The sequence below is a fragment of the Salmo salar genome, chromosome 17 (genome assembly GCF_965601325.2).
Source record: "Salmo salar chromosome 17, fSalSal1, whole genome shotgun sequence".
NCBI classification, from domain to species: domain Eukaryota; kingdom Metazoa; phylum Chordata; class Actinopteri; order Salmoniformes; family Salmonidae; genus Salmo; species Salmo salar.
Genome location: NC_138307.1, coordinates 11,811,321 through 11,835,603, shown reverse-complemented (window position 1 = coordinate 11,835,603; position 24,283 = coordinate 11,811,321). Strand labels below are relative to the sequence as shown.

Sequence of the window (24,283 nt, the reverse complement as noted above, 5' to 3'; positions counted from 1 at the left end):
TCCATGGTAACTTCTTCTGCAATGAGCCTTTGACAACGAGAGACTTGTTTGGGATTTTGGCTCTGCCTCTTCGATCAGGGAAGTTGTGTGGACAGGAACACAGTTTTTCAGTTTCCAGCGATCAGTCATAGTCATTCGGCACAGTAGAGCGAGAACAATTGAAATAGGAAAAGTGTGACTTTAGTTTGGTGGTTGCCATTTTGGGGGAAATGATGGAATGTGTAGTGATGAGAGCCGTCTCTCTCAAGATCCAGAGAAGCAGATGCTCAAATGTATAAGGATGTGTCCTTCTGCACGTCTGCATTGTTGCCACCAGAGAGCATTCTTTCTTGAAACGTTTTACAAAGTCACTTTGACGATCATTTTTGTGTATAAATTGAAGATATTTTTAAAATGTATATATCTTTTTTTTGATTATTATTATTTATATATTTTTTTTAGGGGTGGATCAGCTTAATATTGCAGAAAGATTGTTGTTTCCATCAATGTAATTGTCTGCACCATTTCCAATCCCCCATATCTTTTTTTGGTAAATATATATATCCATATACATACACGTACATACCCATACATATGCATATGCATATGCATACGTAAACATTCATACATATACACATATATACATACATACATACATACATACATACATACATACATACATACATACATACATACCTATATAGATATACTTTTTGTGGAATATACCTTTATTATTCCCCGCAAACCCTACCAAATTGAAGAATTTGACAGTCCTCCCATTCATATCACAAGAATGGACAAACAACACTATTAAAACAGGCAAGAGAATAGACAGGCTGTGCTGGCATGGTACATTGCCCAGAAAACCCTGAAGAAGAAGGCCCTGCATGCTGAAACGTTGGTTGTTATACCCATTAAATGTTTGGGAGCATAATTAGTGTGCAACTTTCTTTCTTTCTTTTTATAGTTTACCCTCCGGGTATGTGTCAGCTTATGTCTTTTACTACAGAAAACTCAATAAAAGGTGTAGTATTTGAAGTGTGAAACATAAACAGATATCACCTACACAAATGCTGCTTAAACACCTCCCGTAGTGGTTTCATAGAGCTTCTAACTTGATCCATGTGTAGGGTGTTATGTATGCTGTTATGACCTTATACGATTGTTTACCAGGTCAGTTCAAGCATGCCAAGAATAACCTGGGGTCAGCCTCTTGGAGTGTAACTGATGGAGCAACCAATGACTTGTAGTCTAACTGACATGTCAGGACGAGGGCCCCCAATCCCATGACTGTGTCTGCAGTCTATAGCGACACCTTCTGCTGGTAGAAAAGGGTATCAGTATGACTTGATGATGCGTGTCAGAGAGAAGATAACCACACACACACACACACACACACACACACACACACACACACACACACACCACACACACACACACACACACACACACACACACACACACACACAGTTGCACACACACACAGTTCAAAACACACACACAGGCACACACACACACAGGCACACACACAGGCGCGCGCGCACACACACACACACACACACACACACACACACACACACACACACACACACACACACACACACACACACACACACACACACACACACACACACACACAGGTGTATGCACCTGTATAACTGATGGAGCAACCAATGACTTGTAGTCTAACTGACATGTCAGGACGAGGGCCCCCAATCCCATGACTGTGTCTGCAGTCTATAGCGACACCTTCTGCTGGTAGAAAAGGGTATCAGTATGACTATGATGATGCGTGTCAGAGAGAAGATAACCACACACACACACACACACACACACACACACACACACACACACACACACACACACACACACACACACACACACACACACACGTGTATGCACCTGTATACACTGATGGAGCACACCACATGACTTGTAGTCTACACTGACATGTCAGGACGAGGGCCCCCAATCCCATGACTGTGTCTGCAGTCTATAGCGACACCTTCTGCTGGTAGAAACAGGGTATCAGTATGCACTATATGATGCGTGTCAGAGAGAAGATAACACACACACACACACACACACACACACACACACACACACACACACACACACACACACACACACACACACACACACACACACACACACACAGGTGTATGCACACACTCACACAAACGAGTGCACTCACACACACACCTTTATTACATTCCCACCTCTGACCTCTATGTCTGTTAAACTCAGTACCATAAGCTTCCTAGCTCCATATAACATTCCATAGACGCCAGGTAAAGTTTTCCCACTCTCTCCGACCGGCACTGGGTCTTTGACTCTGCCAGAACTGGCTGATGAGTGGAGAGGCATATGTCACCCCTGACCCCTCTCTCTTCCCCTGTCACTGACTGACACTTAGCCATGTCAGTGGAAACTAAAGCTGGGTCTTGAACAGTATCACAGAATCACATCAACAGTCTCAGCTATTCTGAACGGGAGACAATCACACACATTTAATACACTGTCATGTAAACATGCACACATACTTGCATAGTCGCTTCATAAGACATGTCTCTCGTCATCTGTCTTGGGATGTAAGGGAGTGGAGCGAGGGAGAGGGGAACGATCCTATACAGTATGATACATTATAGATAAAGGATTTGTGTACTATTTACATCACACAGGTCATATAAGATGTCTCCACCGTAAACTGGATAGACTCCCGCTTTCTACACAAACTCATAACCTCACATATGTGACTCGTTTCAGGAAATGAGGCGTATGTCGTGGGTCACTACTTCACGGGAGAGCCATTTTTTATGCAGACTTGCTGTGCAAACATGCACTCACACTTAAGCATACAGGCACGCAGGCTCGCGCACAGGCACACGCAACGCACACACACACACACACACATATGCTTGCTTGCTAACACACACACGCATACAGTACACACATGCGTCATTGAAACTTTTCCATCTGGCCCTGTCAGCTTTATAAACACTATTATATAAACACATTCTTCCATTCTTCCCCAATCTGTCCCCAACACAAATGTAATTTTTAATAACATTTTTATTTTTTTATTATTCCATATCTGGGTCAGTCAGGAAGGGGGAGCCAGATGAGGATCATAGCCAGAGAGACCCCCTGAGTCAGATGTGCCAATTTAGGGTTCCAGGTCCCCCCCAATCGCCCGGCTCGCACCCCAGCCTCAAACACAGCGTCCAATCCCATTAGTCGTGACTGACCCGATCTTCAACATGAAAGTCTCTGATTGGTCACAGACACACTGGCAGGAGCGGATTATGGATAAACAGGCAGGGTGTCTGGGGCCGAAACAAAGACAGGCAGGCCGAGATTGAGGGGGGCAAGAGGCTAAATGCTAACGCTAATGAGTCTGACGGACGGTCTGGGGCGGTCATTAGAGGTGATTAGGGGGGCACTGCATGCGACGGTCATGGGGAGAAGGGGAGAGAGAGAGAGAGACACTGGGTAACAATACACTCTATAACTGGTGTCAGAACAGTGGAGGGACTGGGGCTGTGGGACTGTAGCTGTGACAAATCCGTTTTTATGCCAAGACCAGAGGGTCCAATTGCCATTTAGTAGTGGATATTTTCACACTCTCAACAATGACTTTGGAAATATGCCTACAGTATATATTGACAACAAAAGCAGACATCAGGGGCATGAAGACCAGGCACCAAATGTTATTCTATGGTTCAAAGGGTGGTGTCAATTTCATACTCAATAAAAAATCTACAACTTCAGGTAAATTGTATGGGGGGGGGGGGGGGTCAGCTCCTGAAAGAAACTTTAGGGTCAGGGGTTAATCTCAGATGCTCCAATTTTGTGGGTCTGAAAGAGAATGTTGTTACTCTTAACATCCAATCCTCTAATCTGCCTTTAGGTTATTAAACGTGTTTCGAGAGAAGCAAAAAAATTCAAAAGTCCTAGGTAGCTACAACAATTTTTTGTTATTTTTGGCCGTGGTTAGGAAACTATAGATTATGTCGTGATATATGAACTATGGACATGTGAGCGTTGATTCTTGTTAGATACTGTATAGAGATTATAAAACCATAATTATTAATTTGTATTTTTGTCCCTTTTTTCAACTCCAAAATAATGCAACCATTTTTTTTTACCATTAACAATTGCAAAATAAAACTGATATTTGAAGTATGTATCTCACATCTAATCCCCAAAAATTACGCGAGATGTAGAAGAGATGTTTGTATTTACGCTACCTATAAATGGTTCATACTTTTGCCCTGAAAGTATGAACCATCTCCATTCGTGCATCTCCTCTCGTTTTTTCACCCGTCTCAGTTCATTTGGAAATGAAAGTGCATATGCATACACACACTGATTATGTTAGGTAGGTCAATGCCTTTGACCTAGTTTGAGCGTTGCGCTCCATGGGATGCCACAGTCGCTCACGTCAAGCCACCGGATAGACAATATTCCCCTCCATTTTGTTACAGCAGCTTTCTGCTGGTTAATTTTTTTAATTTACATTTTATTTTAAGTTTCAGCTGTTCTGGGATAACAAGCGTGGGATTATAAAATGGTATCCACTGTATGGGATCTCCCTTTTTTGATAGTCCCATTGTCCTGAACTGAAAGGGAATCTTGACCACATATTATTGAATAAGGGGTGTTTTGTTTGGCTACTCTAGCTACAAACATTCAGTAGGAGACTTAAGCTTACTATGATAGCATAAGGGCTATTTTTATATCCAATTTCAATATACTGTAGCTTAAAGGCGTTAACCAATCTCCAATTGAATACTTTTCCTTTTTGTCTCAGAGCATCTGATCTTTGCACCCTTATACATCATATTGTCTTCCCCTTTCATCTTTTCATCCACTCTTCATGAAGTGACTGTTTTTAGAAACTGGAGAGAAAAAGGATCTGTTTAAAATTTAACAGATCAAAGATAGTGAAAAAGCCACAACCTCTAGCAACTGAGTTGAATTAAAGATACAACCAGTGCCTCCACACACAGACAAGATATCCAGCGAGGCACAAGGGGATATGCATAGTGCTCTAAATCAGGGGTTCTTATACTTTTTTCAGCCTGGGACCCAAATGAGAAATTCAATGTTTTTCTGGGACCAGAAAGAATATGTTGCAATTTCATAACACATTTTGGCACGGGGAAGAGATATATATATATATACGTACATATTTTTTTGCAGTTTTACAGCTAATTTCATGCAATTCTACACATTATGCCATGTTAATATGATATTAGAGTGAGGGGGAATATCAAAATCAAAGTGGGACCCTTGGAGTTCAGGGCCCCTGGGACCATGGCCGGCATCAGTATTTTGCCACGATAACAACTTTAAATAGCTGGCTAGACTAACTTACCAATCAAAAAATTGTTAGCTGATAAGGCGAATTGAGTGACTGACATAACAAGAGAAAAACTGCTGATGCACAACCAAATTTAGAAATTGCACCATGTATTCTACTATTGTAACTCTCAACAGTAAGTTCACCCCCCCCCCCCCCTCCCTCATACTTTAAAAAAGTCTACTCTAAATGTTACTTGGGACCATATAACTTACTCACAGTTCAGGCAAATTTAGCTGAAAGTGATAAAGTTTCCTTACCGGTAAATCCATTTTTGTTGTTGTTAATGGTTAGGTTTCAACTTGGTATGAAGATTTGTGTAGCCTCGTCTTCAATGGCCATGTTTTAGTCTGGCTATGGCCTAGCTGGCTGTCAGTGTGAGTCTACATTCTTTGTACCTGTCCCCACCTGGCTTCAATTGCCAAGCCAGCAACATTTAACTTTCTCAACCAAACCTGCCTAAGGCACCATGTTAGTTACAACAGAAAGGGTTAATGCCATGACAGTTAGCAAATGGAAAATACTGTAATTCAACTTGCGACTCTCTCAGTCTGCATATCAGCACACTAACATAACTCCACATAGTATTTGATTGATCTTAAAGGTTCAGACTCAGTTCAACTACTAACCCTGCCGATTTTAATTGGACCACAGCTATAAATGAGCAGAAGGGAGAGAGAAGACAATACCCTCTCCCTCACCCCCTCTCTGCCCCTCTCTTCTCTTCTCTCCCTCCTCCACTGTGAGGTCCGACAGATTGCAGTGTCACTTTTTGTGTGTGAAGTGGGATTGTCCACAGAGCTAACCGCTCTAGTGAACCGCTCTAACTCTCGCTAACTTTCCTGGAATTGTCGGGACAACTCTGTCCTTTCCTGTTGTGCTTCTGTGGCTCCTGTGAAACTCCTGTGAAACGCTGGTCGGCAGCTACACTAGACGACTTTGCGTATTCAGTGTGTGCGTGAGGAGGATAAGGGATAAGCAGGCAGCAGAGTGATGCCTGCTGTGGACCGGTGTTCCACCCCGCTGTGTCTCCATGCTCAGGGATCTGTCCTCTGAGCTCCCTGCTGCCTGTGTTTCTGATTCGGGCTCTTCAGCTTCTGTAGCATCATCCTCCTCCTCAGTAGAGATGTCTGCAATGCTGAGTGCACGGGAGCGAGATCCATCGGTGGGTACTGAGCGGGTAGGCTAAAAGGGGATCCGCGTGTTAAAGAAGGGCAAAGACCATGGCAAAGTCTGACGGCGGCTCCACTTCAAATCAATTCAAATTTTATTGGTCACATACATGTGTTTAGCAGATGTTATTGCGGGTGTAGCGAAATGCTTGTGTTTCTAGCTCCAACAGTGCAGTAATATCTAACAGTAATATCTAACAATTTCACAACATATACCAATACACACAAATCTAAGTAGAGGAATGGAATTAAGAATATATAAATATATGGATGAGCAATATCAGAGTGGCATAGACTAAGATACAGTGGATAGTATAGAATACAGTATATACATATGAGATGAGTAATGCAAAATATGTAAACATTATTAAAGTGACTATTCTATTCCATCGTATTCTATTTATTCAAGTTATTACTTGCTTTGGACTTTTACCAGAGGAATCTATTCAGCTGTTTCATGGTATATCTGGTGTTATTAGGTTGAGAGCAGACACTTTGACATGCAGTCGCACACTTTAATGGTGTACACTGAAGTCAAGGGATTTTCTTCACTGAGTTCAGGGAAACGATTGGGTCACTGCAGTTGTCTCTGATAGCCAAGTCATTGTTAGTACGGTGCGCGCTACATTGATTTATTCAGTTCGGTATCCGGTCAATTAATCTAGGCATGTTTGGTGTACGTGTTTTTAAAACGTATGACTTATTACACAATGTACGATCCTTAATAAGGAATGTGTGTTGTCACTACAGCGTCTGTCCGATGACCGACGGTTTAAGCATTCTGCAGTTGACATTCAGTGGACTCAATTTCCCAGATCAGAGGAATTCAGAGACCATTCAATGCTATATAAGACGTGTTGTGTCTGTCACAGTTCCAGGGGGTAGGGGAGTGGCGTTGCTTAGCAGTCTATTCCCACTTGGAACTAGGTCAGAGAGATGTATAGTACTGTACATGCTGGACACACGAGTACAGAAAACAGTGACATCTGTTGAAAATACTACACTCGGGGACATCCCTGGAAAAACTGCTTTATTAGAGGAAGGATTATTCTTTGACTTTGAAGGATTATTCACTTATTGACATAAGACTTTGAAGAAGGGTTCAAATTGAACCGTTCGATTAAATCAGGTCAGCATTACCACGGTCACGTAAAATCACGTAATGGTTCTGGGTAGCTGTAAAATCATGATATTTCCAGGTAGACAGGTCCTGTTTCCTGTGCTCTGCTCAGCATCAGTTTATTGAAAATCATTTGCCCCTTGCTGTACTCGGCCAACCGGAAGTCTGAGGGTACATTTTCACTGCCGCAGGATTGAGAGAATGGCATGGCGTCGGGAGAGTATTGGCACACGCCACCTCAGACAATGGCATGAGTGTTTAGCTGACCTATCTAGACAGCGTTATGGGTTTCAGTTCTCTGTTCTGATGAGTGATTATCTGCATTCAGCATCAATTGTGGATTAGATAACCCACCTGGAAGCCTACAAAAATGATATACAAATGTATATTGCCAAATGTATTGTGTAATGTATTGAGTTGTGTAACCAGGTTTCGATAGAAGTAAAAAAACATCCCTCCTTATTGGTTTTGACAAGGGCTCTGAGTCACCATCAGTCAGTGTTTTACAACTTGCCATTACTGAGACAGATGTTTTAACATAAATTGTACTCCTGTCCTCTGTTTATTAACATTAGACAATTAAGACAAATAAATAAAGGAAACATAAAGTAACAGAAGAGACTTTTGCTTTGTTATTTCTATGACCTCAACATTTTATTTAGCATAGCATCCACCCATATATTGTGGACATTTTAAACAATACAAGCTCTGATAGCTCAACACTCCACGTTTTGGTTGAATTCATTTATCGCTTTATTTCCATTGAAGTACTACATCTGATGACAATGGAAATGATCAGCTAACTTTAGATAACCATTCACGTGTATTTATCTGAACGGTTAAGTCTTTCTGTCCACCTCTCCAGATAGCTGAGCAGTTAACCTGGATTTCGCTGACACGCCCGCGCCTGAGTTCCACCTGAGAGGATGGACGCGCTGGAGTCAGAGCTGACTTGCCCAATCTGCCTAGAGCTCTTTGAGGACCCACTGCTCCTGCCCTGTGCCCACAGCCTGTGCTTCGGCTGCGCCCATCGCATCCTGGTATCCCACTGCGCCTCCAACGAGCCCGTCCAGTCCATCGGAGCCTTCCAGTGCCCCACCTGCCGCTATGTCATCTCTCTCAGTCCGCAGCGTGGCCTAGAAGGACTGAAACGCAACGTCACCCTCCAGAACATCATCGCCCGCGTCCAGAGGGCCACCTCCTCCGGCCCCCTGGCCCTGCTGCCCCAGAGCGGGCCCAACTCCCCTAGCGAGGACGCCGGGCGATTCGCCCTGGCCCTGGTCCCCGCCTCCACCGCCATGACCAGCCCTGGGACGCCGCCCAGCCACGTACAGTGCCAGTTCTGCGAGCAGGACCCGCCGCAGAATGCTGTCAAGACGTGCGTGACGTGCGAGGTGTCATACTGTGACGAGTGCCTGCGCGCCACGCACCCCAACAAGAAGCCCTTCACAGGCCACCGTCTGATTGAGCCCATGCCAGACTGCCACCTGCGGGGGCTGCAGTGCCTGGAGCACGAGGAGGAAAAAGTGAACATGTATTGCGTCACCGACGAACAGCTCATCTGCTCGCTGTGCAAACTTGTGGGTAGACACCGAGACCACCAGGTGGCGGCCTTGAGCGACCGCTTCGAGAAACTCAAGGTAAGGGATGACTTTTTGAATGTATGCATGAACCTGGTTGCTATGCTCTGCTGGTGGACATGTTGTTTTGAGGAGGGGCGGCATCAGAACGGCCGTGGATAATGTGTGTGACGGGGTAAAGAATTAAAAGCGAGAAGTGAGGAGCTGTGGAAAGCTGTGTGTGAAGTGAAAAGAGTGAGAAAGTGAGATGCCCGATTGTGCATTCACCATCGTAGGTGTGACTTTGTAAGTGTAATGTTGTGGTGAAGAAATACAGCTACTATATTTTGTTTTGAGTGCACTATAATCCTCACTAACTATGTAGCCTAGATTTCCAACAAAAAATTATGTTATCATATTTTGTTTCATCATTAGCGGAGCGTCCTAATCATACAATTAGTACAAGTACTGCACCGCCCCAAAATGCCAAGATGGTCTCTCTGCATTTCTCCTGTGCAGGCAGTGTGAAAATAGGGGCTTATAAGTGATGAGGAAGATGGCTGCATTCAGAAGGTTGAGGTTAAACAGTGGTAATCGCTCCATTTGGTGAGGGTTGGTTTAATTGAGTGTGACTGGTAGGTCGTGTTAGAGGCTATTAGGGAGGGCCCACTGGGAGATGGCCTGTTATTACCCCGTCTCTCAGGGGGGAGCTGAAGCACACTCAGGGGGGCTGTCGGATGGGGGCCTGCTGCCATGTGAAGAAGGGTGTCTGTTAGGGCATGGTGGTCCCCAGAAGTGTGGTGTTTGATGGATGTGTCCTATATGGATTCTGCAGAACAAATTAAGACCAGAGTTTGATTTGTGAGAAGGCCATGTGTGATCACTGATTTTCAGTGGCATCTTTTGCAATCTGCTCCATCTCTCCTGTCTATGTTAAGTGGTCTAGAAAAGTGTTCTGATTACAGAAGTAACACATTTTTTTTTTTTTTTTTTACATTTTAGTCATTTTTAGCAGACGCTCTTATCCAGAGCGACTTACAGTAGTGAATGCATACATTTCATTTTTTTTCATTCCATACATTTTTTTTTTTTTTTTTTTTGAAGTCCAAATGTAACTATTATCAATGCTTAATTTGTAAATCGGGAGGTTCTCAAACAAAAAGTGAGCACGAGAGGGGGGTGACCTGTGAGGATCTGAGGTACCGGAATGCATGATAAAAAAACTGCTTTATAATAAAGCATTGCAAACATATCATCGTATTTGCCTAGTGGCATAGAGCAGTAGAGTAGAGGCACTTGCAGAAGTTGCACAAATGGCGACATCATTTGTTGCCTATGGTCTGGGAAGAATGTGTCCTTTTATAAAAGCATTTCATACAATTCTACTTCATTTTAAGTGACTGGTGACTTTAGCAGAATCTTTTTTAATACAGCACAAATTATAGAAATTACAGGCTACTTTGACACTGACAAACTGATAATCTGAGATCAATAAAAACGACCTTGTTTTGAATCCATCAATAGCCTAGGCATAGATGTGTGGAGACACACAAAGGCTGCATTTATACAGGCAGCACAATTCTGATATTTTTTTTCTTCTTCGCTAATTGGTCTTAGATCAGCTCTGGAAACGATCTGATGTGATTGGTCAAAAGACCAATTAGTGGAAAGAATATCAGAATTGGGCTGCCTGTCTAACACTGCCATTTTGTACAGTCTGAGGTAGAAATTAAAATCCTAGAAAAGCTTTCCAGTTTCACTGACTCACCCAATGATCCACAGCTCACTCACCAGTCATGGACAATGCGCTGGTGTCAACAGCCTCTCTCTCTATTGTTTTACTTTGTAAAACAATGCTGTTCACTGAACAGGCCTATTTGGAAGTTGATCAAATATTTTGGTATCCTACAGACATATTAGAGTCTTCTCTTTTTAGCAGTAGCTATTTGCTTTCCAACCTATGTTTTCCTGCGATTGTATTTGAAATATTGCGAAAGGTCTGTTTTGGCCGCATGATATTCACTGGCAGATTTGCCGCGCGTTCCCGAGGCCAATCCTTGTGTTATTTTCATTAAGCTATTGATCCTCTGTGGCTAAATTATAGACATATTCCTGGTGTAGAATTCTGAATCATTTCATTTATTTCAGAACAGACAGCAGCAATTCTATAATTTAGTGCAACACTGGAGAGGTGATAGTTGCAGGCTCGCGTCTATCAGAGCAAGAGAGACGGGGAGATATAGATATAGATATAGAAAATGAATATCATTCTAGTTCTGTGAGTGATTCAATGGCCACCAGACTACAATGTTGGCGAACCATAAACCCGGGCCGGGTTAACCTTTTCACATGACCTTTTTTAGGGGGCAGATCTCTTTGATTTGAATTTTTACATTGTAAACAGTGTAAATAATGCTTCATGCCAGGAGCGGTAGGCTACCGGATCCTGGCAAAACTTAAAGGTGCCGGATCCTATTCCGGCAGGATCTGGGCCAAACTAACCACTGACTATTATGTTCAGTGTGTATTGCAAACAGTGAAAAAAAAATGTCATGCCATGAGAGGTAGGCTACCGGATCCTTGCAAAACTGAGAGGTGTTGGATCCTATTCCGGAAAGATCCAGCTCAAATGAAGCACTGGCTATTTTTGTTTTTCAGAGAGATGAACCATTGATGGAGCGTTTTTTATTCTACACTACAGTGTCTTTCTGCCTCACTTCCATATTATGTATGCGTTATTACAGACAGATGCATTCAGATTAAGGTCAGTGGATCTCCCAATTAGTACACTGAATAATTTCATAGTGGTATACATGCATTTCTCATGGATCTTCTGCTGCCCCTAGGTGAGTCTAAAAAATGCTGCCCCCCTCAAAACTAGAATGGGTACCTAGGTGCATGACTACAGACTTGCTCTGGGGCTTTGGGGTTCTTGGTTATAAAATGGAGATAATTCCTGATGCAGTGACAACGCAATACCACGTGTGCACTGCAATTGCAAAATAAACACATTTCTACCTACTGTAGAGGAAGAACATGCTGATGTATGTCCAGTGAAGTGGATCTTTTTGGGGGGTAATATTCTCAGTGTTGAGAATCCTTGACATTTTCCTATTTGACAACAGTAACAATTAAGCAACAGAATACAAACATTTGCTTCCATTTGGAGCCGAATGAACACAACCCAGGATTGGCTTACGATTGGTTAATACTCTCACTCTGCGACAGACCTGCATCAAAAGGCCTCGTGCTGTCGTCTAATCTCTCTCACTTCACCTTTTGAAGGATTTAAAGATGTGTAGTGTCATGAAAACACTCCTGTAAGGGTAGGCGAAGCTCGAATGTAGGTCACTACTACCAGAACCCTTTGCACCACACCATGTAAAATTCATGCAGTATTGATTTGACTTTTAATTACTCTTGAAAGAAAACATTAAGGATCATTAAACGTGTACTCATATTACGCTGAGCTACCGAACGATTGAAGGGAAATTACTGTCCTATGATTGCAGTATTTTCAGTGGTGGCAGTGGGCCTCTGTGAAGGGGCTAGGTCATTGTGCCTACACCCTTTCCTTTTGGGAGATAAAATTACCATTTCACGGAAACGTACAGAGAGAGGAAATGGTTCAAAATAGCATCAGAGGTCCATGGATCTGGGTCATAGAGGAAGCTCTGATCTAACAATGCAGAATCATGATAAACTTGTAGTAGCTAAGCAAAGACCTTTGACTGTCCTCTGTCTTCCTCCCCTCCCCAATGGCACAGCTCCTGGCTTGGCCATAACTCTTCACTTTACTCAGCCCCACTACAACTTCTTCCCCCCATGCCCTGGAGTAATCGAGTCATACTGTTACATGGTCATGACCCTTTCTTTGCCTGCAGCCTTGCCTCTGATCTATGACCGGCCATGCAGATGACTTTGTGTCTCAAGGGTCTAGGCCAAGGGACGGACCACAGACAACACAAGCATTGACTGTTTCGGAAGTGTTATCATGTACAGTACGTTATGCAGCATTATGGCTTGCATTTTGCACAACTGGCAGAGTAGTGTCAGGAGAAACGTTACGTTTATCATGAACACTGCAAATAGATGGTAAATAGTGATATAAATGATTTTGTATACATTTGATGTCAACAAAACGAATGGCACAAAATCACATGGAATTAATGCAGATGTACTTCATGGATGGATCCTGCAACTTTCCCACATGGTGTGCACATGAAGGAGTCCATTAAGGGACAGTAAATAGCTGAAAGCTGCTTGCCTTTCTTCGTAAACAAAATCACTGAGTTTATATCAGACGGAAACAGCTTGGGAAAATGAAACAGGAGAAATGGAGAACTGATGGAGATGAAGAGAAAGTTGACGCAGATAAAGTGTGGAGAACGTAATGGCACACAAACAAACAAACTAACACTGAGACAAGATACACAAGCAATACAAACACATTAAGAATAAAGCAAGATGTGAGAAGTTGACGTACAGTACATCAGAGAAGTTGATATACAGTCTATGGCTGTTACAACATTATGTATCCTCTGCTCAACAACCAACAAGATCTTATGGTCTCACTTCAGTATTCAACGTTTGCACAGGGGGGACAAACGTCAAAACTCAACAGCTGCGTTTAGACATTAATTCCGACTGGTTAAGGTAAGGGTTAAGGTTTGGGATAGGGTTAAACCCTGTGAGACCCAAGCATAGGCCTGAACCTTACCGAAACATAGCATTGGCCTAAACCTGATTATGGTTTAGGGTTGTTTTTTTTAATGGAAAAGTTGCAAAAATTCACCATTGGACATCAATGGTAGGAAGAATTTGTGTGAAGAAAACCTGGGGGTCCTGGGGGTATGATCTTTGACCCTCTGTAACTTTCTCACTCATCATTACTAATGATTCATTCAGGATGATCCGTAATCATGTTAGCATCCACATTTATGTAGAATTGTTTAGAAACATGTTCTATTCTCATTTACAATATAAGTGACTCCAAAATGACACAAAACATTAATGACCATATAATTCTATTGGCATAAAATAATCAGAAACTCAACCAAAACGGACTGCAAATGCATCCGATACGTTTGTAGAGTCACACGCTTGATGTAGTCATTGCGTGCTAGGAATATGGGAGCAAATACTAAACTTTTGATTACTTTCTTAATAAGAATCTTTAGGGGAGTCAATCATTTTGACACCTACCTTTTTGAGTAAAAAAAATACGACTTGTTAAACGAAATCTCTTTCTCTGAGCAATTGGTTTAGTATAAAATAATATAATTTCCCTTTTTTTTGCATACAGTTTAGCTCAGTATTTCTATTATTTATTTCATACAGTCATTATTGCTCATCTTTATCAAGGATGTTAATAATTTCGGGCACAGTACATCTAAAATGAAGTTATATTGTCTGAAATAGAAAAATGCATCAACTTGATGTAAGGCGTGTATATGGGAGGCGAAGTCAAGTGCAGGAGAGCGGAGTATAATAAACAGGTGCACTTTAATACCGGTTAACATATGACAGCAACTAACACATACTAGTGCCAAAAACACGGTCTAAAACAAAAGTGAAGCGCCTGACAAATATCCATGTAACAATAAACAATCACTCTGTCACAGTATCCAACGAAGGTGGCGCCCCTCCTCGGTCGGGCGGTGCTCGGCGGTCGTCGTCGCCGGCCTATTAGCTGCCACCGATCTATGTTTCTGTGTCTTTTGGTTTTGTCTGTCTATCCCGCACCTGTTTCGTGTCTGTCATTAGTGGGGGGTTATTTAGTGTGTATTTTCAGTTTGGGTTCTCGTGCGGGATTGTTTTATGTCAACTCTGGACAGTTGTGAGTGAGTGCTGCGCTCGTTGCTAATTATATTTACCGGGCTGCGCCCCGTGCGTCTTTTGTTTTGGGAACGTGTTTTCCCGAGTTTAATTTATGTGCCTTTCGGCTTCTTGTGTTTTTCCCGGATTTTCTATTAAAACCCACTATTACTCCGGACCTCTGTCTCCTGCACCTGACTCTGCCTCTCTACTGATCCTGGTAATCGTGACACACTCACAAATACAACATGGGGAACAGAGGGTTAAATAATAAACAAGTAATTGGTTAAGTGAAGCCAGGTGTGATAAGACAAAGACAGAAATAATGGAAAATGAAAAGTGGATCGGCGGTGGCTAGAAAGCCTGTGACGTCGACCGCCGAACGCCGCCCAAACAAGGAGATGGACTGACTTCGGCGGAAGTCATGACACTTGATCAATCTACAAAACTGTAGTTTGCTATCAAAACATTTATTTTTGAAAGGATCGACTATTTTGTGGATTTTCTATGTATGAAGAACATCTAACTTATTTTAAATAATATTTGGTTGTCCTTTCTGCTTTAACTTGAAGAGTTAACCTCCTGTCTTACCTCTTTACCTTAAAATAAAGGATCATCAATGGCAGTTCTGACCTTACAAATGTATTTTTTTAAAGATATACATTTTTATTATTTTGATATGTAAAGGCAACATCGAAGTTACTCTTATTTGGTTGTCTATCTTTTACTTGTCTATCAACGTATGAAGAGTTTCATTCCAAAACACTATATATCCATCTCATTCTCAGATAAAAAAGTAATACTGCTAGGCTTTGCACTGTCACATGTGGCACACATGCTGGAAGTTAGTCCCACAGTGCCCTCGGCAGGGAAATTCTGTAACATATTGTTTTTATAAAGAACTGTACGAAATATACATTTGTGACATCAATATTTATTATCCAGAGCAACTTACAGTTAGTGCATTCATGTTGAGATACCTTGGTGAGACAACCATACACGACAGTCAAATACACACGATATGAACATTCCATTCCAGCTTAACAATGGATATATACAGTTGAAGTCGGAAGTTTACATACACCTTAGCCAAATACATGTAAACTCCGTTTTTCACAATTCCTGACATTTAATCCCTGTTTTAGGTCAGTTAGGATCACCACTTTATTTTAAGAATGTGAAATGTCAGAATAATAGTAGAGAGAATGATTTATTTCAGCTTTTATTTCTTCATCACATTCCCAGTGGGTCAGAAGTTTACATACACACAATTAGTATTTGGTAGCATTGCCTTTAAATTGTTTAACTTGGGTCAAACATTTCAGGTATTCTTCCACAAGCTCCCCACAATAAGTTGGGTGAATTTTGACCCATTCCTCTTGACAGAGCTGGTGTAACTGAGTCAGGTTTGTAGGCCTCCATGCTCGCACACGCTTTTTCAGTTCTACCCACAAATTGTCTATAGGATTGAGGTCAGGGCTTTGTGATGGCCACTCCAATACCTTGACTTTGTTGTCCTTAAGCCATTTTGCCACAACTTTGTAAGTATGCTTGGGGTCATTGTCCATTTGGAAGACCCATAACTTCCTGACTGATGTCTTGAGGTGTTGCTTCAATAGATCCACATAATTTTCCTCCCTCATGATGCCATCTATTTTGTGAAGTGCACCAGTCCCTCCTGCAGCAAAGCACCCCCACAACATGATGCTGCCACCCCGTGCTTCACGGTTGGGATGGTGTTCTTCGGTTTGCAAGCCTCCCCCTTTTTCCTCCAAACATAATGATGGTCATTAAGGACAAACAGTTCTATTTTTGTTTCATCAGACCAGAGGACATTTCTCCAAAAGGTATGATCTTTGTCACCATGTGCAGTTGCAAACCGTAGTCTGCCGTTTTTATGCCAGTTTTGGAGCAGTGTCTTCTTCCTTGCTGAGCGGCCTTTCAGGTTTTGACGATGTAGGACTCGTTTTACTGTGGATATAGATACGTTTGTACCTGTTTCCTTCAGAATCTTCACAAGGACCTTTGCTGTTGTTCTGGGATTGATTTGCACTTTTCGCATCAAATTACGTTCATCTCTAGGAGACAGAACGCGTCTCCTTCCTGAGCGGTATGACGGCTGCGTGGTCCCATGGTGTTTATACCTGCATACTATTGTTTGTACAGATGAACGTGGTACATTCTGTAACGAGGGTCGTCTAATGGGGACCAAGACGCGGCGTGTGATGTGCTCATATTTACTTTTATTTAACTCAAAATCAAACAAACAACAAAACGACCGTAAACAGTCCCGTCAGGTGCAACATACACAAAACAGGAAACAACCACCCACAAAACACAGGAAAAAACACCCCTACTAAAAAGGACCTTCAATTAGAGGCAACGAGGAACAGCTGCCTCCAATTGAATGTCAACCCAATTGATGTCAAGCAAAGAGGCACTGAGTTTGAAGGTAGGCCTTGAAATACATCCAATTGATTCAAATGATGTCAATTAGCTTATCAGAAGCTTCTAAAGCCATGACATAATTTTCTGGAATTTTCCAAGCTGTTTAAAGTCACAGTCAACTTAGTGTATGTAAACTTCTGACCCACTGGAATTGTGATACAGTGAATTATAAGTTAAATAATCTGTCTCTAAACAATTGTTGGAAAAATTACTTGTGTCATGCACAAAGTAGATGTCCTAACTGACTTGCCAAAGCTATAGTTTGTTAATAAGAAATTTGTGGAGTGGTTGAAAAACGAGTTTTAATGTCTCCAACCTAAGTGTATGTAAAATTACGACTTCAACTGTAGCTTTTTGTCACGGGCTGGCTCGAGGAACAACAGGAGAGGTAGAGTCAGGCGCAGGAGACAGAGAGAGTTCGTGACCACCCTTCTTTATTTGAAGCACTGTACGTGGTCGACAAGGTATAGGGGCGCAGCCCTGAACGATTCTGCGGTGGTGTACACAAAATAAAAGAAACCACTGGCAGAAGGAAAAACTAAATACACGTTCTTACGAACACACAAAACCCGGACAAGCAACACAATCACGTACAACCACATACATCCTACGCTAACCTAAATAACCCCCCCTTACTAATGACTAACCCAAAACAGGTGTGTGCCTACCTAGACCTAACCAAACGAAAGTGAAACAAAAAGGGATCGATGGTAGCTAGTAGGCCGGCGACGACGACCGCCGAGCTCCGCCCGGCCGAGGAGGGGCGCCACCATCCGTCACTGTCGTGACAGTACTCCCCCCCTGACGCGCGGCTCCCGCAGCGCGCCGACGCCGGCCTCGAGGACGCCCCGGAGGGCGAGGCGCAGGGCGATCCGGATGGAGGCTGTGGAACTCCCGGATGAGCGCTGGGTCCAGTATGTCCTCCACCGGTACCCAGCACCTCTCCTCCGGGCCGTACCCCTCCCAGTCCACGAGGTACTGCAGGCCCCTCGCCCGGCGTCTGGAGTCCAAGATGGACCGGACTGTGTACGCCGGGGGCCCCCCGATGTCCAGGGGGGGTGGAGGGACCTCCCGTACCTCATTTTCCTGCAGCGGACCAGCTACCACCGGCCTGAGGAGAGACACATGAAACGAGGGGTTAATGCGATAATAAGAAGGAAGTTGTAATCTGTAACACACCTCGTTTATTCTCCTCAGGACTTTAAATGGCCCCACAAACCGCGGACCCAGCTTCCGGCAGGGCAGGCGGAGGGGCAGGTTCCGGGTCGAGAGCCAGACTCTCTCCCCTGGGGTGAACACCGGGGCCTCGCTGCGGTGCCGGTCAGCGCTCGCTTTTTGTCGTACCCTGGTTCGTTCCAGGGATTCCTGCACAGCGTTCCAGGTCTCCCTTGAGCGCTGAACCCATTCCTCCACCGCAGGGGCCTCCGTCTGGCTCTGATGCCATGGCCCCAGGACCGGCTGATAACCCAACACACATTGGAATGGTGATATGTTGGTGGAGGAGTGGCGCAAAGAGTTCTGAGCCATTTCGGCCCATGGCACGAACCTTGCCCACTCCCCTGGCCGGTCCTGGCAGTAGGACCGCAGGAACCTGCCCACCTCCTGGTTTACCCTTTCCACCTGCCCATTACTTTCGGGGTGAAACCCCGAGGTCAGACTGACCGAAACCCCCAGTCGCTCCATAAACGCCCGCCACACTCTGGACGTGAACTGGGGGCCTCGATCTGAGACGATATCCTCGGGCACCCCGTAGTGCCGGAAGACGTGGGTGAATAAGGCTTCTGCGGTCTGCAGGGCCGTAGGAAGACCGGGTAACGGAAGCAGACGGCAGGACTTAGAAAACCGGTCCACAACGACCAGGATCGTAGTGTTGCCCTGAGACGGCGGGAGATCGGTCAAGAAATCCACCGCCAGGTGGGACCATGGTCGTTGTGGAACCGGGAGGGGTTGTAATTTCCCTCTAGGCAGGTGCCTGGGAGCCTTACTCTGAGCGCACACCGAACAGGAGGAGACATAGTGCCTCACGTCCCTCACCAAGGTGGGCCACCAGTATCTCCCACTAAGACCACGCACTGTCCGCTCAACCCCTGGGTGACCCGAGGAGGGAAGCGTGTGAGCCCACCGAATCAGCCGATCGCGAACATCGAGCGGAACGTACTTACGACCCACTGGACACTGCGGAGGAGTAGGCTCCGTCCGTAACGCCCGCTCGATGTCCGCGTCCACCTCCCAGACCACCGGTGCCACCAGGCAGGAGGCTGGAAGTATGGGAGTGGGATCGGTGGACCGTTCCTCGGCGTCATGGAGACGAGACAGTGCGTCGGCCTTAGTGTTCCGGGAACCTGGGATATACGAGATGTTAAACCGAAATCTCGTAAAGAACATCGCCCACCTGGCTTGACGCGGGTTCAGTCTCCTCGCCGCCCGGATGTACTCCAGATTGCGGTGGTCAGTCCAGATGAGAAAAGGGTGACGTGCCCCCTCAAGCCAATGTCTCCACACCTTCAGGGCTCTGACCACAGCCAACAGCTCCCTGTCCCCCACATCATAGTTACGCTCCGCCGGACTCAACTTCCTAGAGAAGAAGGCGCAGGGGCGGAGCTTTGGGGGGGCGCCCGAGCGCTGGGACAGCACGGCTCCTACCCCAGCCTCGGACGCGTCCACCTCCACTATGAAGGGCAAAGAGGGGTCCGGGTGCGCCAGCACCGGAGCGTCGGTGAACAAAACCTTCAGACGACTAAAGGCCCTGTCCGCCTCCGCGGACCACTGCAACCGCACCGGGCCCCCCTTCAACAGTGAGGTAATGGGAGCCGCCACCTGACCAAAGCCCCGGATAAACCTCCGGTAGTAATTGGCAAATCCCAAAAACCGCTGCACCTCCTTCACCGTGGTGGGAGTCGGCCAATTACGCACGGCTGAAACGCGGTCACATTCCATCACTACCCCTGATGAGGAAATGCGATACCCCAAGAAAGAGACGGCTGGTTTGGAAAACTCACATTTCTCAGCCTTGACGTATAGGTCATGCTCCACCAGTCGCCCAAGCACTTTACGCACCAGAGACACATGCTCGGCGCGTGTAGTGGAGTAGACCAGAATGTCATCGATGTACACCACTACACCCTGACCGAGCAGGTCCCGTAGAATCTCATCCACAAAGGATTGAAAGACTGCGGGAGCATTCTTTAACCCATACGGCATGACGAGGTACTCATAATGGCCAGATGTGGTACTAAATGCCGTTTTCCACTCGTCCCCTCCTCGGATACGCACCAGATTATATGCGCTCCTGAGATCCAATTTCGTGAAGAAGCGCGCCCCGTGAAATGACTCCATCGCCGAGGCGATGAGAGGTAGTGGGTAACTGAAACCCACTGTGATGGCATTTAGACCTCTATAGTCAATGCACGGGCGCAGACCTCCCTCCTTCTTCTTCACGAAAAAGAAGCTCGAGGAGACGGGTGAGTGAGATGGCCGAATGTATCCCTGCCTCAAGGACTCAGTGACGTATGTCTCCATAGCCGCTGTTTCCTCCTGAGACAGGGGATAAACGTGACTACGAGGAAGGGCAGCGCCCACCTGGAGGTTTATCGCACAGTCTCCTCGTCGATGAGGTGGTAATTGGGTCGCCTTCGTTTTACTGAAGGCGATAGCCAAATCGGCATACTCTGAGGGAATGTGCACGGTGGATACTTGGTCTGGACTCTCCACCGTAGTCGCACCGATGGAAACTCCTATGCACCTGCCCGAGCACTCATTTGACCACCCCTTAAGAGCCCTCTGTCCCCACGAAATCTTAGGGTTGTGAGTGGCTGGACCAGGGGAATCCCTAACTTAGCCGCGACCCCACGGTCCATAAAACTCCCTGCTGCGCCTGAATCGACTAGCGCCTTAAACCGGGAGTGAGGGGAGAAACAAGGAAAGGACACTGACACATACATGTGACGGACAGGGGGCTCTGGGTGAGGCTGGTGCTGACTCACCTGAGGTGTCAAAGGAGCGCTCTGCCTGCCCTCTGGACTCCTAGGGGAGTCTCCCCAGCACCGGTCCACAGTGTGCCCTCTGCGACCACATGAGGTGCAGGAGCGACCTCCCCCTCCAGTCTTCCTGGCTGCTGCCCCCCCTATCTCCATAGGCGTGGGAGCAGGAGGACTGGAGGGTGGAATGAGCAGGGCCCGGGTCGGACGTCCGCGGGCGGCCAGCAGATTGTCCAGTCGGATGGACAGATCCACCAGTTGGTCCAGTGTGTGGGTCGTGTCCCGACAGGCTAATTCCCGGCGGACGTCCTCCCTCAAACTACAACGGTAGTGATCTATAAGGGCCCTCTCATTCCACCCTGCTCCCGCGGCCAGGGTCCGGAACTCGAGAGCGAAGTCCTGCGCGCTCCTCGTCTCCTGCCTCAGGTAAAACAGCCGCTCACCCGCCGCTCTCCCCTCCGGGGGATGATCGAATACTGCCCGAAAGCGGCGGGTGAACTCTGGGTAGTTGTCCCTGGCTGAGTCCGGACTGTCCCACACGGCGTTTGCCCATTCCAGGGCCTTACCCGTGAGGCAGGAGACGAGGACGCTGACGCTCTCCTCCCCCGAGGGAGAGGGACGAACGGTCGCCAGGTATAACTCCAACTGGAGCAAGAAGCCCTTACACCCAGCGGCCGTTCCATCGTACTCCCTGGGGGGAGCGAGTTTCACCCCACTGGTACTGGGTGCTGTGGGTGCTGGTGGGGGCGCAGGCTGTTGGCCTGCCGAGTTCAGGGGGCCGAGAGCGCGTCGGTCCCAGCTCTCCAGGCGCGCCAACACCTGATCCAAGGCGTTCCCCAGCCGGTGGAGCAGGGTGGAGTTGGTCGACGGTTTCCTCCATGGACATGGCTGGCGCTGAAGCTCCTGCTGACTCCATTTAGTTACGGTACGTGATTTCTGTCACGGGCTGGCTCGAGGAACAACAGGAGAGGTAGAGTCAGGCGCAGGAGACAGAGAGAGTTCGTGACCACCCTTCTTTATTTGAAGCACTGTACGTGGTCGACAAGGTATAGGGGCGCAGCCCTGAACGATTCTGCGGTGGTGTACACAAAATAAAAGAAACCACTGGCAGAAGGAAAAACTAAATACACGTTCTTACGAACACACAAAACCCGGACAAGCAACACAATCACGTACAACCACATACATCCTACGCTAACCTAAATAACCCCCCCTTACTAATGACTAACCCAAAACAGGTGTGTGCCTACCTAGACCTAACCAAACGAAAGTGAAACAAAAAGGGATCGATGGTAGCTAGTAGGCCGGCGACGACGACCGCCGAGCTCCGCCCGGCCGAGGAGGGGCGCCACCATCCGTCACTGTCGTGACACTTTTAGACATCTAAAATCTATGAATTAAACATCTGAGAACAGCAAAATGTTGCAGACACATGAAGTGTCCCATAATTAAGTAATCACTTATACTGATAAAACACAAATGCAAGAAATATGTGGATATAGCGTTTTGGAACGAAACTCTTCATGTGAATGTGGCCCTTTGTCTCAGTTTTGCAACCTTTTAACCCCAATAATTTTTACAACAATTACAAAACTACTTCGAGGTCTGGTTCAAAATTATTATATACATTACCAGTCAAAAGTTTGGACACACCTACTCATTCAAGTGTTTTTGTTTATTTTGTCGTGTCTGGACTATCATTAAATGTGAAGACTGTATATAATCAAATCAATTCTCTAGGTTTAATTATTACGTGATTAAACTAATCATGTAAACATTAATTAACTAGGAAGTCAGGGCACCAGGGGAAAATGTAAGAGTTAGAGTTATAATTTCCCGAATTTAACTCTTCAGATATTTTAATATCTGATCCATTGGTCTTCTATTAATGATTTATTATTATTATCAGTTCTCATTCCAAACATTGTAAAATTCTTGGTTATCTGCACGAACCCTATTTTCCATAATGAATTAGAAATATACAAATTGGCTTAATTATTTATTTACTTTCTAACTAAATTATCACACAGAATGACATAATAAACATACAGTAGATATTGGTTACTAACAATGATAGAAAAGTCCCTAGTGGGCTAAGCCGATATGATGGCGTGGTAGACAAAGGAAAGGGGTGGGGACTGAGAAAGAGCTGGAAAGACAAAATGGATTCAATACACACAGTGGATAATTGCTAATACACTGCTCAAAAAAATAAAGGGAACACTTAAACAACACAATATAACTCCAAGTCAATCACACTTCTGTGAAATCAAACTGTCCACTTAGGAAGCAACACTGATTGACAATAAATGTCACATGCTGTTGTGCAAATGGAATAGACAGTAGGTGGAAATTATAGGCAATTAGCAAGACACCCCCAATAAAGGAGTGGTTCTGCAGGTGGGGACCACAGACCACTTCTCAGTTCCTATGCTTCCTGGCTGATGTTTTGGTCACTTTTGAATGCTGGCGGTGCTTTCACTCTAGTGGTAGCATGAGACGGAGTCTACAACCCACACAAGTGGCTCAGGCAGTGCAGCTCATCCAGGATAGCACATCAATGTGAGCTGTGGCAAGAAGGTTTGCTGTGTCTGTCAGCGTAGTGTCCAGAGCATGGAGGCGCTACCAGGAGACAGGCCAGTACATCAGGAGACGTGGAGGAGGTCGTAGGAGGGCAACAACCCAGCAGCAGGACCGCTACCTCCGCCTTTGTGCAAGGAGGAGCAGGAGAAGCACTGCCAGAGCCCTGCAAAATGACCTCCAGCAGGCCACAAATGTGCATGTGTCTGCTCAAACGGTCAGAAACAGACTCCATGAGGGTGGTATGAGGGCCCGACGTCCACATG

At 45.4% G+C, this 24,283-nt stretch overlaps 1 protein-coding gene across 2 annotated transcripts in view; it reads left to right on the top strand.

Annotated features, from left to right (window-relative positions):
• The window catches only part of LOC106575281 (E3 ubiquitin-protein ligase Midline-1), a 66,072-nt gene that overhangs the window by 21,952 nt on the left and 19,837 nt on the right, over positions 1 to 24,283 (top strand). For both annotated transcript variants that reach the window (XM_014151709.3, XM_014151708.3), the window contains exon 2: positions 8,502 to 9,276. In XM_014151709.3, the coding sequence (XP_014007184.1) occupies positions 8,563 to 9,276 (714 nt within the window). In that variant the 5' untranslated portion in view covers positions 8,502 to 8,562. The remainder of the gene's footprint in view (positions 1 to 8,501; positions 9,277 to 24,283) is intronic.